A 12774-nucleotide genomic window follows, 5' to 3' on the forward strand; every position below is an offset into this window, starting at 1 on the left:
GGGACAGCTCCCAGAGGGGACAGCAAGGCACAGGCCTGGTAGGGAGGCTTGGTGGGCCCTGCAGAACCTTCCCCAATGCCTTCTGCTCAAAGACACTCACTCATTCACGGCAGAGACGGCCTTAGAAGGGGCGGCTAGCCATCCCGACATCAGGTGGACTCTTCCAACTTGCCCATTTCACAGACAGGGATGCTGAGGCCCGCAGAGGGTGGGGAATGGCCAGGTCCCACTGTCAGTCCCAAGGCTGCAGATCCAGCCCCGGAGTCCAGGCCTCCACCTTCACAAGTCTCTGTGTTTCCCAAGCCGCTGCCTGTGCCCACAGATGCCAGGACTAGAGGGGTCATCGTGTGGGCAGCTGCAACACTCCTGCAGACATGACAAAGGTTGCATAAGGGGAAGAAGTGGGAAGACTGGGCTGGGTGGCCAGGGAGGGCTTCCCTTAGGTGGCCATGTCCCTACAGCAGCCCAAACTTGCCTGCCTAACCCAACAAGTGGTCCCCCTCCCAAACCGAGCCTTCATCCATGTCCCTGCCCAGGGGAGGGCTCACCACCCCAAAGCTGGGCAGGTCAGGAGACCTCAACCCACTGGCAAGCGCTCACTACGGTCTTGTCTTTCCTTTCTCCAGATAGCTGCCATCTGGTTGTAATTCCACCACCATGCTTGGCCCTGCCCCCTCTGCCTTCCATCTCATGCAATGCAGCCTCCACATAACGCCCTTCTCACTTGTCTGTTCTCTGTCTCCTCCCCCCTTCAAGCTACTTCAGGGCCTTTGTACAACTGGTCTGGCCTGGCTAGTGCAACTCCCCTTCCCCCCGTCTGCCTCCTCCCTCCTCAGCCCATCCAGAGACCAGCTTATTCCCGGAAAGTTGCGATTCTGCTACCAGGTTCAGAGGGCCAGGCCCAGGTCATCCCCTCTGTGGCCCAGGCCCTCGCAGCCCACCTGGACAGTTTGTTGTTCTTGCACTCTGGCCACGAGCAGCTGCTGTTGTGTGGGTTCCGGATTCAGAGCTAAAAATACCCAGTGGCCCAGACAGGAAGGGCCGCAGGGGACACAGCTGCTCCTGGGAGGGGCTGGCTGGAGGCCTGCTCACTGGACTGGGAGACCATGTGCTGGAGGGAGTAAGCCCTACTCACAGCCTCTGAGGAAAGCCCCTGGCAAGGGCGCTATGTGTCTGTCATCCAGAGGAAAGCACAGCTGTCCCAGCATGTACACAAACATCCACCTCATTTCCGATACTTCTGCTCAGTTACCACAGGCATGGGCAGCCTTTGCAATACAATATATTGAAAAATTAAGTGTTTAGGGCCCTAACAGAAGATAAGTTAAATCTGTCCCTTTGGGAGTGATTGGGGAGGGCTTCCTGGAGAAGGGGCACTTCCACACCTGCCCTTCCTCCCTTAATAGAATATCTAGGTTGGTAAGGAAGATAATGAAGAATGAATGAATGGCAGTTTTAAAGGAGAGAATCGCTGAGGCCTGGATGAGAGGTTGTGGTGATGGCGAGCGTATTGGAGAGGGAAAGAACTGCAGAGTTCTGTGGGAGCGTCAAGTGAGACACGGGGCTAGGGGGGCTGCAGAGATGACCCTGGGTTTCTGGATTGTCACCAGGGGTTGATGAGGGTCCCTCCTAGGGTGCCAGGCCTGTGAGGAGGAAGGTAGCTCAGTGGACATGCAGAGGGTGCTGTCCTGCCTGTAGGCACTGGGCGAGACTGGACAGGAGACTTAGGGGTTCTCTGGGGGCCAGCAGGGGTCACAAGACAAGGTAGGTGTTGTGGGGAGCAGAGTCTGTCATCACCTTGAGAAGAGACCATAGGCCCCCTATTGCCCATAGTCATCGGCATGGGAGAGAGAAGGTCTACATCCCAATGTCAGCATCTCACACATCGTCAATGGCTCTTGGCCCCTGGGATGCCCAGGATGTCACTCCATTCCCTGGAGGGGTTCGAGAGTCCGAGGAAAAGTGGACCTGGTCTCCAGAGTGGTCTGTTCTGGCCTCAGACTGCACAGGAAAGGCTAGGACTGGTGATGGAGGTCCACTCCAGGCCCTGCTCTGCCTCCTGCTGGGTCTCAGTTTCCACATATGAGGATACCCTGGGGCTCCATGAAGGGAGCATTTGCAGTGGAACACAACCACTGCTCCCTAGATGTCCCCCTGGGCTCCCTCCCAGCCATGGCTGGCCTCTTCCACCCACCCTAGGCTCCTGACCTTCCAGGAATGTGCCTCTCAGCCCCCAACCCAGGCGCCTGCCTTATCTGCCCTGATCGAAGGGGAGACAGACAGTGATGGCCCCTCCCGTTAGCCTCCGTCTGACCCTGAGTGGAGGGGCTCAGCGCCTGCTAAGTGCCTGGAGGAGGAATCCCTCCCCTTCCCCACGCTAACATGAAACCCTACCTTCCCCCTGGCTCCTCCATGCCCGCCGGACGCCCGCCCTGGCGTCAGAGGCCCTGGATCCCTGCCCTGCAGTACACTGCTGCTGCCAGGGTGGGATCTGCTCTGCCTGGCCTCCCTCCAACAGAACCTTGGCCTGATTCACTGGAAAACCAAGGCTGTCCCCTCAGCCTGCCTTCACCCCTCAACCTCTCAGCACCTCGGTCTCACCCCTGCTGCACTGGCCAGACCTTCTCGCTCCTGAACATTCCTCCAGTGCTTTCTGCTAACACTGGGGAGGGGAGGGGGCTCCTCAACCATTCTCATCAGGCACTGGTCCTGCTCTGCTCCCCAGGGGACCCCTCTCGGCACCCTTGTGGGAGACTCATGCTCTCGGGATCTACCTGACATGACTCTCTCAGCCAGTTGGTCTTCTGGGGGACCTTGGGGTCCTGTCCATAGTGTTCCTTGTCTTCCACAGTAACATACAAGGCTGAGCTCCCTATGGAGTAAAGGTGGTGCCTTCTCTCCCTTTTTCCCACCATCATCCTGGTCACCAGGGACCTTGGCACGGGTGCAACCCACAGTGTCTTCCCAGGCCACATTTCCCTGGCCTCCTCAGGTTTGCCATCTCTCCCTGACTACTGCAGCTCAGGCTGCCCAGGCCTGGCCTCTTGTCTTCTCCATTGATCTTTGCCCTTGGGCGACTCATACAGGCCCAGGGATACAGATGCCTTGGTTCTACTGAAGACTGCCTGCCCCAGCTGCTACCCCAACGCCACACTCAGATTTTTCCAAGTGATGTCACACAAATGCCTCAAACTCCATGAGGTTGGAATGGACCACCCCCCCATCTTAATAAAGACCACCACCATCTATCTGCTCTGTGGCTCAGGTCTTGGGATCACCTTTGACTCTCTCACAGCCCTGTCCCGTCTGGACAAACCCACATTCTACCCCTCCTTATCTCAAACTTCAGCTCCTCACAGAGGCTTTCCAGATCATCCCCCACCTTAGCGGACACCCCTCATTCGAGGTTACTTTTCATCAGCCACTGTCCAGTCAGGAACAGCTCTTGGTACTGTGGACTACCTCCTGGGCTGGCTGGTAAGGGACAGAGTTTAGTGTTGGCTGTTGTATCCCCGACTTCTAGAACAGCAACGGGCACGCAGTCGGTGCTCATGAAACCAGGCTGAATGAATGAGTGAATGAAAGGAGTTTCTCTCTTCCGCCAAACCATTGCAGCCCTCTCCCGCCCTTCCACTTCCTGCCTCGCCACCTCGAGCCCCACCAGGGCTGCAAGCCCCCAGCCGGCCCCTCTTCCAGTGGCCCCGCGGGAGAACCCTGGCAGGATCCTGGACGTTTGGGGGGGTCTGGACACACTCCCGAACATCTCCCTAGCCGGGGGTTAGGTGGGCCTGTTCCAGGTTCTCAGAGGACGACGTGGGTTAACAGCTAACCAGACTCAGAACCCGGCGGCCCTACGGTCTGGCCCCGCCCCGCGACCCCGCTTCTTTCGGGTCTCGCGGCTCTGGGCTCAGATCTTTTCTCCGCTCGCGCTGCCACTGAGCCCCGCCTCCGTGGTGTCGTAGGTCCCCACTATTGGCCCTCCCCTAGAACTCCGCCAAGTGACCAGCTCCTCATTGGCCACCTGTTCTCCCGCGCCGCCAGCGCAGCCACAACAACCGCCACGTGCTCAGTCGCGGGGCCCGCTCATTGGCAGTCAGCCTAGGCCCGCCCACCACCTCTCCCGCCCCCAGCTTCCCTCTTCCTTTTACTATTGACTGTCGGGCCCAGGGCCCCTCCCTCCAGCATGGGAGCGAGGTTAAAGAGCACGCCGCTGGGCTGGCAACGCGTGCCCGAGAAGGTTCAATGGCGTGGCAGGGGCTGGCGGCCGAGTTCCTGCAGGTGCCGGCGGTGACGCGGGCCTACACCGCAGCCTGCGTCCTCACCACTGCCGCCGTGGTAAGCGGGCCAGACGGACGCGTCGTCGCCATGGCTATAGTTTTCAGGAGGGGGTGAGGATCGCCTTGGCGACGGCATGGATCCTGCGGCAGCCCTGACTCGCCTCTTCTTCCACAGCAGCTGGAGCTCCTCAGCCCCTTCCAGCTTTACTTCAACCCGCACCTCGTGTTCCGGAGGTTCCAGGTGAGGCCCCCTCGCCCCGCGACTGACCGCCCGCCCTCCGCCCTCTGCCCTCTGCCCTGCGCCTGACCACTTGCCCCCCTACAGGTCTGGAGGCTCATCACCAGCTTCCTCTTCTTCGGGCCCCTGGGATTCAGCTTCTTCTTCAACATGCTCTTCGTGTATCTTGAGCCCAGTGGGCCTGGGCGGGGCAGGGGGGCAGGCACGCAAGGCTGGGAGCGGCCACGAGGGGAAACTGAGGCCCCACCCGGGGGCACTTCCTATACCGACACTGCAGGTTCCGCTACTGCCGCATGCTGGAGGAGGGTTCCTTCCGCGGCCGCACCGCGGACTTCGTCTTCATGTTCCTCTTCGGGGGCGTCCTTATGACTGTATCCTTCCCACGGGCTCTGAAACCTAGGGCAGCGGCACCTCGGGGATGCAGCCCATGTTGGTCTTGGGGCCCGACGTGAGCGCCCAGGCCAGGGAGGAACAGAGGCGTTCACTCCCCCTTAGGATGTATAGAACATCCAACGCGTGCTCAACTCTGGGTGCCAGGGCCAGATCTTCAGTGCTGTATGCACAGCACGACAGGGTGATGCACAGGAGAGCAGGTGGGATGGCCTGGGTTCTGAGCCCTGAAGTTGGCGGATAGGAGAAAATGGGGGGAGGGGGAGCAGTGGTTGGGGCCTGGGTGAGGTGTGGAACAGGGCTGATCTCCTGGGACCTGAAGGCCATGGAGTGTGGCCTTTAGTGCAAGGGCTCATCTTGATGGGGGAATGGCACACACAGGTGGATAAGGAAGGGAAGCCAGTGGAAGGATCACAGGAATCTGGGAAGTCAGAGGGGCCCTGGGCATGGGCTGAAACCTGCACCAAGGCACCTTGACTCAGAGGCAGCTGCTGGGACTCCTAGGCAGCCTGTTCTTCCTGGGCCAGGCCCTCACTGCCATGTTGGTGTATGTGTGGAGCCGCCGCAGCCCTCGGGTGAGGGTCAACTTCTTCGGCCTCCTCACTTTCCAGGCTCCATTTCTGCCCTGGGCACTCATGGGCTTCTCGCTGCTGCTGGGCAACTCGATCCTGGTGGACCTGCTGGGTGAGCTCCCTGTCCATCCAGCCTGTCCCAGGCTGGCCCACTGCCCTCAGGACACGTGGCTTATGCCAAGGTTCCCTCCCTCTTGTGCTGGGCCGCTCATCGAATCTGAACCTGGCATCTGCCTCCCCACCCCCTCTTCCTGCCCTCCCAGCTCCTGTTCTTTTTGTAGACAAGCCACACAATTTGCAACTTCAGGGCTGACCTGCTGCTGCTTGTGGGGCCCTGACAGGGGCAGAGATGGGCAGGTCAGGGTTCCTGCTCTGTGGTTCACCTCCTCCCCTCCCAGGACCTACCCACTTCAGGGCCCTTTAAGCCTGTCCTTCAGGCCCAATCCTGGCCCTGCCCTGGGCAGGCAGCCTCTGGAAGACTGGGGCACTTGTGCCTTGGGGCCTGAGGTTCCTCTGAGCCTGGCAAGGCCTCCAGGCTATGGGTGGAGGCAGGGGGCACTCTGCTGTCCCAGGACTCGGCTGTGGAGGTGCAGCCTCTGCAGTCCATGGCTCTCTCACAGGAATTGCCGTGGGCCACATCTACTACTTCCTGGAGGATGTCTTCCCCAGCCAGCCTAGCGGCAAAAGGCTGCTGCTGACCCCTGGCTTCCTGTGAGTGCTGCAAGTGACGACCCTTTCCCTCCCCTCCCTGCTGGCTCCCCACCCATGGGGGACCTGTGCTGGCCTCAGCTCAGCACAGGCCTCCCTCCACAGGAAACTGCTCCTGGATGCCCCTGAGGAGGACCCCAATTACCTGCCCCTCCCTGAGGGGCAGCCAGAACCCCATCTGCTGCCCCCACGTCACTGACCCCACTCTAGAGACTTCTGGAAGGCCTCCATCTTACCCCTAACCTCTGCTTGCAGCAGAGTAACCTGTCTTAGGGGTGCACCCAAATAAACAGAATGACCTGCAGCTTCTTGGCCCACATACCCATCCTACCCTCGCCTGGCCTGCCCCTCAGCCCAGTTGTGGGTAGTAGGATGGGGCCCAGAAGGCAAAGAACCTGCCCACCACTGTCCAACAGATTTTTGAGCTCACAGATGACAGACTCAGGATTCTTATCTCAGCCCTCCCAGTGCCATGACACAACTTTGGGCACGTCCTGCCCACCCTGGGCCTCTGCTCCCTGCCAGTCAGTGGGGGAGTTGTCTGATTACAGTGGCTGGGGCCAGGACTGGGCTCTCCTAGGTCGTGCCAAGCACAGTCTACACGCACCCTGCCCATGGTGCCTTCAGGCCAGTGCTGGCCCAGCCTCTCCTGTCCCTCATCAACAACATCAACAAGTGGGCCTTTTCCTTGCTTCCCATCTGGTGACGAGGCCCCATGGGGTCAGAGTAGAGGAGGGCCAGGATCAGGTCTTTCCTTTTGGACCTCAGAGCCTTGAGAAGTTTTCACCTTAGCAGAGTCTTATGACTGGGTAAGGCAGAGACTTCTGGGAAGTTCTATCCCTACCCTTTTTAGCTGAGAGTCTGTGAGCCTTATCTGACCCCGCAGCTCACATTTCTCTTCTGTATCGTGAGCACCGATGACCTGGTAATTTTCCTTGCTGCTCTAGGCCTGTCCACCACGCTGTGCTTTTACTCCTGGGTGCTTCCAGCCACAGGATGTGATTTCCGTACCAACAAAAAATGTTCTCCGTTGAGTCTGCCCTTAATTTTATAGTGAAACCTTGAGAAGCAGCAGCTGTAGTTGGGGTGGGCTGGTGCTAAGGTGAGGGCCAGCCTTTTCTCAGGCCCCTCCAGACAGGTGGACCTGCCTAGTGGGGTTGGGTGGCCAGGGTTCCTTCTGTCCCATTGACGTAGGGCCACAGGCCTGCCTCCTCCCAGGGACTAAGCAAGCATCTCAGTGATGAAGTCTGTCCATTTCCAAGGCCAGCTGGGCCTGGAATCTTCCCTTGTTTAGGGCCTTGCAGTAAGACCTGGCTGCCCTCTTGCTGTAGGGTTCATGGAGGGCAAAAGGCTGGAGTAGCAACTCCCTGGGAACAGTCACAGACTGGGACATGCTCACAGGAACCCGCAGCCCAGAGGGCCAGGACCATCACACCTACATTCCAGCAACCAAGAAGCCCAATTCCTACTCAGGGTTCTGCTCCTGACCCATGTGGGGCTCAGGTTGGAAGCCAGGTCCCATGGGGCCCCTGCCACACTCCTGGGGAGCAGAGCAGCCTCTAAACCTTAGCCCTGCCCTGGCAGGAAAGGATCTGCCAGCAGCCAAAGGTGGCACCAGCCCATACTGGGAGTCTGGGCCGTACCTTCAGTACGACAAGCTTGATGCCACTTTGCCTTCCTCCTGGATCCAATCTTCAGAGTGGAGACATTTTCATGCTATAGATGAGGACACAGGGGATACAAGCTCCTCGGAGGCAGAGGTGGGACAAACCACATCAACCCCAAGAGCCAGCACTGGTGGGTGTGTTATTTCCGTATTTCTCACAGCCTGCCTGGGAGGCAGGAGCTGGCCCAGGCCACTGCACCGGCCAGAAGTGGAGATGGTCCCGTTTGTGGGCACTGCTGAGCTGAAATACAAAGGCCCTCTTGCATGCAGGCTGGAGATGGCCTGGCAGTGCACAGGACCAAGTCCTCTGCAGGGGACTCCAGAGCAGCATGGTGCCCAGCTGGATACCACAGAGCCAGGGTGGCCCAGGGACAGGGGAGAGCCCAAGGCTTCTTCTTGAGGTCAAGTTGAGGGAGCAAAGGTGGGGCTGTCGCTGAAAGGCAGGGGCCCTGCCCTGAGCCCCCTGGCTGTTCTCCTCAGTTCTTTCCGCTTGGAAGGATGTGCTGAGCAGGAAGTTGAAGGGCTGAGGCAGAGCAAGGACTGGGCTCTGACTTGAGCCTTGTGGGGTGCTGAGAGTGGAGCCCTAGAAACCCCTACCTGCCCACCTGGGAATCAGGCAATAGGGTGAGAAGCCTGGCATTTCGTCCTCAGCCACACACCACCCTCAGGCCCCGCTGCCAGCTCCCATTATTTTGAAGCTACCTTTATAAAGAAACTGGATGTCATCTGTTGCCTTTTATTTAAAAAGTGTTGCTAGCCCTGCCTGGGGCTTCTATACAAAACAAAACATAATCCAATATGAGGCTACTTCCTGACCCAAGGCTGGAGGAGAGTACAGGGCTGGGGGACACGACTAGGGCTCAGCAAATGGAATGTGTGCTGGGGAGAGCACCCTGGAAGCCCCTGTCCCCCTCCCTTAGGATGGCACCAGGCAGTCCAATCTTCTGCGGTGCTCTGTGGGAGTCGAGTGCTGCTGGGCTGGTCACCAGGCTGGGGCAGTGTTGGCGAGCCGCCTCATGCGCCTGGAGAGGAGAAGGCAGTGAGCCGGGCCAGCTCCCTGCCTGGCGCTACCCTGCAAGGGCCCTCTAGGGTGCCAGGTGTGGGAGTGGGGACAGGCAGGATGTGGCCCCAGCAGTTGGAACCCAGCATTCTCAGCCTGTGTGCTGCTCAGGCACTGCCCACCTTGCCAGAGACCCTGAAGCCTGGGTCTGGGCTGTGGTCAGACCTAACCTTGGGACATGCTTTCATTTCCTGCAGGGAAACTCACCCTGGGGGCTGGACAGGGCCTCATCACCCAGGAGCCTGCCTCTGGCAACACAGGTCCCTTCCCAGAGGCCACAAGCCACAAGGGAAAGGTGATGACCCTGTCCTGCCTGGAAAGCTGGTGCCTGTGGACACAGCCAGGAGCTATGGGCACGGGGGTACCTTGTGTTCCTGTCCTGGTCACGGATCTTCTTCTCCATCTCAGCGTCTGTCAGGGTTTCCAGCAGCGGACACCACTGGTCTGCATCACCTGTGTTCCGGATGGCGATCTCCACGGTGGGAAGAGGGTTCTCACTGAGGGGAGGGGGAGGCAGTGAGAGGAACAGCTTTTCTGGAAAGTCTTTGAAAGCATGGCAATAGATTTAACACTGGAGCCCAGTGCCAGGCAGGAGGCCCAGGCTCTTCCTTGCCGCCTCCACCTCCGCCCCTGCTCCATCAGGTCCAGCCATGGTAAGGCTCGGCCAGAAGACTGGCCCAGCTCCTCCTAGCAGCACTGCTGATAGAGGAAGCTGGGGGATGTTCTTGTCACCTGAACCTCAAGGGAGCTGCCGGAAATGCCAGACCCTCCCCAGCAGCAACAGTACTACCCCCATGACCCTACAGGCTCCCGTTCAAAGCGAGCTCTCAACAGGCCCTTTGTCTGCCACCAGCGTCTCTCTGTCTGCAGATGCGAAGGGAGACCACTGGCTGTGGACGTGGTTCCTCTTGAGCGGACAGCACGGCTAGGCCAGGCTGCCACTCCTGGACCACAGCTAGTGTCCAGAGCCAGGACCCAGCCATCATGGAAGAGGAATGGATGGAATGGAGAGCAAAAAATATTTCCCAGGAGTCCTTGATGCCCCACTGAGGGCATGGGTGACTGCCCCATACTTTAGGCACCTCCTGGGGGCCAAACACAGCCCCTGAGAAGTTGGTCTGTCTGCTTAGTGTCAGGCAATTGGCTGGTGGAAAGCTGGACCCAGAAACCATGTCTCTGGACCACTCTGCCCTGTCGTCCCACAGAGACCACCCGATTCCACCCCAAGATGCCCTCCGCTTGCCAAGGAGACACGGGGGCTGCATGACAGGGGCTATGCAGACACAGGGGTGGGCAGAGTGCTGGGGTGGGAGGGTGGCTGGGCTGCCTCTAGTTTTCAGGAGGCCCCACAGCTGTGATGTCACAGGCCCCATGCACCTCCCAACTCATTGGCCCCATCATGCCGCCTCTGGGAAACAAAGTGGTTTCAAGTGCTGACAGTGCTTCCCAGCAGGGCATGCCAAGCCCCTGGCCTGGCAGAAGACCTTGGGAGCGAGGTGCTGTGACTATCTCCTTTCCTCCTGCTGTAGCACGCTAGCCTCTCCAAGGTACTCTTCTCTCTCCTCCTGTAGGGTGGCCTCTGCTTGTCTCAAAGGCTCAGACCCCGGGAGGAGGCTACCTTGCTCCATCACAGCACCATCAGGCTGTCCGCCCTGCAACCTGCAGCTCCACAAAGCCCCACGAGCTTTGGAGGAGCGAGAGCAGACAGAGCCAGGGAGGTGCCTGATGGACGCTGACGGAATAAGTCAGCCGCTTTGGTCTTAACACCTCATCTGGAATATGGGAGCAACATTTATTGCTGTGTGGGTTGTTAAAGGGTTATTACTATTAAAGCAGCCAGAATATAGCCATCGAGGAGCTTCCAGGGGCCAGGGACTGCTTCACATAGCCTCCGTGTAGCCTGTGCCCAAGGTTATGGGGCTCTGAGAAGCATTCACATAGGTTGGCTCACAGAACCCTGGCTCCTCATGATCCTGACCTGGGAAGCTCAGGCTCGGGGCTGCTCTTCTTAGCCTGGGGTTTCAGGGCCTGTGGGCACACAGGACACGGCCCAGGATGCTGGCTGGGGTGGCTGTCCTGCAGCAGTGGGCCTGTTCTCTCTTGGCTAAAGCCCAGCCCACTGGGTCCACACTCATGAAGCCTGGAAGCCTGAGCTCCTGCTGGTGACTCAGCAGCCAGGGACCACCCCTGCGGTCCCTGGGGCCCACCCCCCTCAGCAGCTCCCAGCAAGTACCAGTGATTTGGCAATCTAGGAAGTGCCCAGCCCCAGACCCCAAACATCACTCCTCACCGTGAGAGCTCCCAACCTCCCTCCTCAGAGGGCAGACAAGAGAGGCGCCAAGCCCACGCTGAAGGAAGCAAAACATGTTTTCCTCTTGATTTACACAAGAGATGGTGAGCGGGTCCCAGAGGCCCCTTTGTTTACTGCCTCTTGACTCTGGGAAGATTCCACTCCAGTGGGCTTGTTCTAAAATAAGAACCAACCACGGAAGAACCAGCCTGGAGCCTGCACTAGCCTGCCTCGGGTCTGCAGGACAGGCAGGGACACTATCCCCGAGTTCTACCATATGCTGGGTCCTGGGAACTGCCCTGCTCCCTGCTCCCTGCTGTCTCCAGGGAACTCATGGGCTTCAAGGCTGCCAGGGACCCCAGACATTTCCACTACCCTGAAGTATACAGAGGAGACAAAGACACTGAGGCAGGGGAAGGCCATGTCTGAGGTGACAGAGGGAGCCAGGACTGATGCTTGTGGGCAGTTTAAGGTTTGTTTTCAATGTCCTCTTATGCTGATGACCTTGTGATATAACAGGCAAATTAAAAAGAGTTATCCCACTTTATAAATGAGAGGATACAGACTTTGAGGGAAAATGACCTACTCACAGCCACTTGACCAGGAGGAAGAGGAGATGACAAACTTGACATCACTCTTATGTCTGCAATCAATGCCTCCTAGGCCCCTGGGATCAAGTGATTTTCGACAAGGGTGCCAGGTCCACTCATGAGGAAAAGGCAGACTTTCAACATGGTGCTGGAGCAACAGCACCTTAGCTATGACACCAAAGGAACCAGCAACAAACTGAAAAATTAATAGACTGGACCATGTCAAAATAAACTTTTGTGCTTCCAAAGACACTATCAAGAAGGTGAAAAGGCAACCCACCAAATAGGAGAAGGTATCTGTAGATCAAGTATCTGACATGGGACTTGTATCTAGAATGTATAAAAAACTCTTACAACTCAGTAATAAAATAGAAAAATAGCTCAATTAAGAAACAGTGTGTGGTAGCTCACACTTGTAATCCCAATACTTTAGGAGCCCAAGGCAGGAGGATTGCTTGAGCCTAGGATTTGGAGACCAGCCTGGGCAACATAGCGAGACCTCATCTTTACAGAAAAAAGTAGCCAAGCATGGTGTTGCACACATGTAGTCCCAGCTACATGGGAGGACTGACAGTCCAGGAAGCCAAGGCTACAGTGAGTCATGATCAGTCCACTGCAGTCCAGTGTGGGTGATAGTGAGATCCCAGCTAAGAAAGAAAAGGAAGGAAGGAAGGAAGGAAGAAAAAAAGGGAGGGAAGGAGGGAAGGAAGGAAAGAAGGAAGGAAGGAAGGAAGAAAAAAAAAAAAAAGAGAAGGAAGGAAGGAAGAAGCAAAGCACCAGAATAGACACTTCTCCAAAGAAGATATAGAAATGGCCAATACTATATTAAAGCATTCTCAATATAATCAGTCACTGGGGAAACACAAATCAAAACCACAGTGAGATCCACTTCACACCCATGGGGATGGCTATGACCAAAAAAGACAGTTGTAGCAGGTGGTGGCACGCTTCAAAGACAAGAGAATGTCACTCTGCAGTGGGAT

General features: G+C 57.7%; 2 protein-coding genes across 3 annotated transcripts in view; one reads left to right on the forward strand and one right to left on the reverse strand.

The window, feature by feature from the left end:
- Positions 1-4213: 4213 nt before the first annotated feature.
- On the forward strand, positions 4214-6489 carry DERL3 (derlin 3). The gene is made up of 6 exons (XM_008066454.2): positions 4214-4335; positions 4453-4518; positions 4603-4676; positions 4793-4886; positions 5394-5589; positions 6098-6489. The coding sequence occupies exons 1-6, from the start codon at positions 4243-4245 to the stop codon at positions 6190-6192; spliced, it is 618 nt and encodes a 205-aa protein (XP_008064645.1). The 5' UTR covers positions 4214-4242; the 3' UTR covers positions 6193-6489.
- Positions 6490-8571: 2082 nt separating this feature from the next.
- The window catches only part of SMARCB1 (SWI/SNF related, matrix associated, actin dependent regulator of chromatin, subfamily b, member 1), a 37945-nt gene continuing 33742 nt past the window's right edge, over positions 8572-12774 (reverse strand). For both annotated transcript variants that reach the window (XM_008066456.2, XM_008066455.2), the window contains exons 8-9: positions 9277-9408; positions 8572-8873 (exon numbers count right to left, since the gene is read on the reverse strand). In XM_008066456.2, coding sequence (XP_008064647.1) covers positions 8834-8873; positions 9277-9408 — 172 coding nt within the window. In that variant the 3' untranslated portion in view covers positions 8572-8833. The remainder of the gene's footprint in view (positions 8874-9276; positions 9409-12774) is intronic.

The sequence above is a fragment of the Carlito syrichta genome, unplaced genomic scaffold (assembly GCF_000164805.1).
Source record: "Carlito syrichta isolate Samal-C Ts95f unplaced genomic scaffold, Tarsius_syrichta-2.0.1 Scaffold308940, whole genome shotgun sequence".
NCBI lineage: Eukaryota > Metazoa > Chordata > Mammalia > Primates > Tarsiidae > Carlito > Carlito syrichta.

Bases quoted from the DNA above. Each gene is read 5' to 3' on its own strand.
- DERL3 (XM_008066454.2), top strand. From the start codon at position 4,243: ATGGCGTGGCAGGGGCTGGCGGCCGAGTTCCTGCAGGTGCCGGCGGTG. The intron at 4,336-4,452 runs GTAAGCGGGCCA...CTTCTTCCACAG, and splicing joins TCCTCACCACTGCCGCCGTG to CAGCTGGAGCTCCTCAGCCC. The intron at 5,590-6,097 runs GTGAGCTCCCTG...GCTCTCTCACAG, and splicing joins GATCCTGGTGGACCTGCTGG to GAATTGCCGTGGGCCACATC.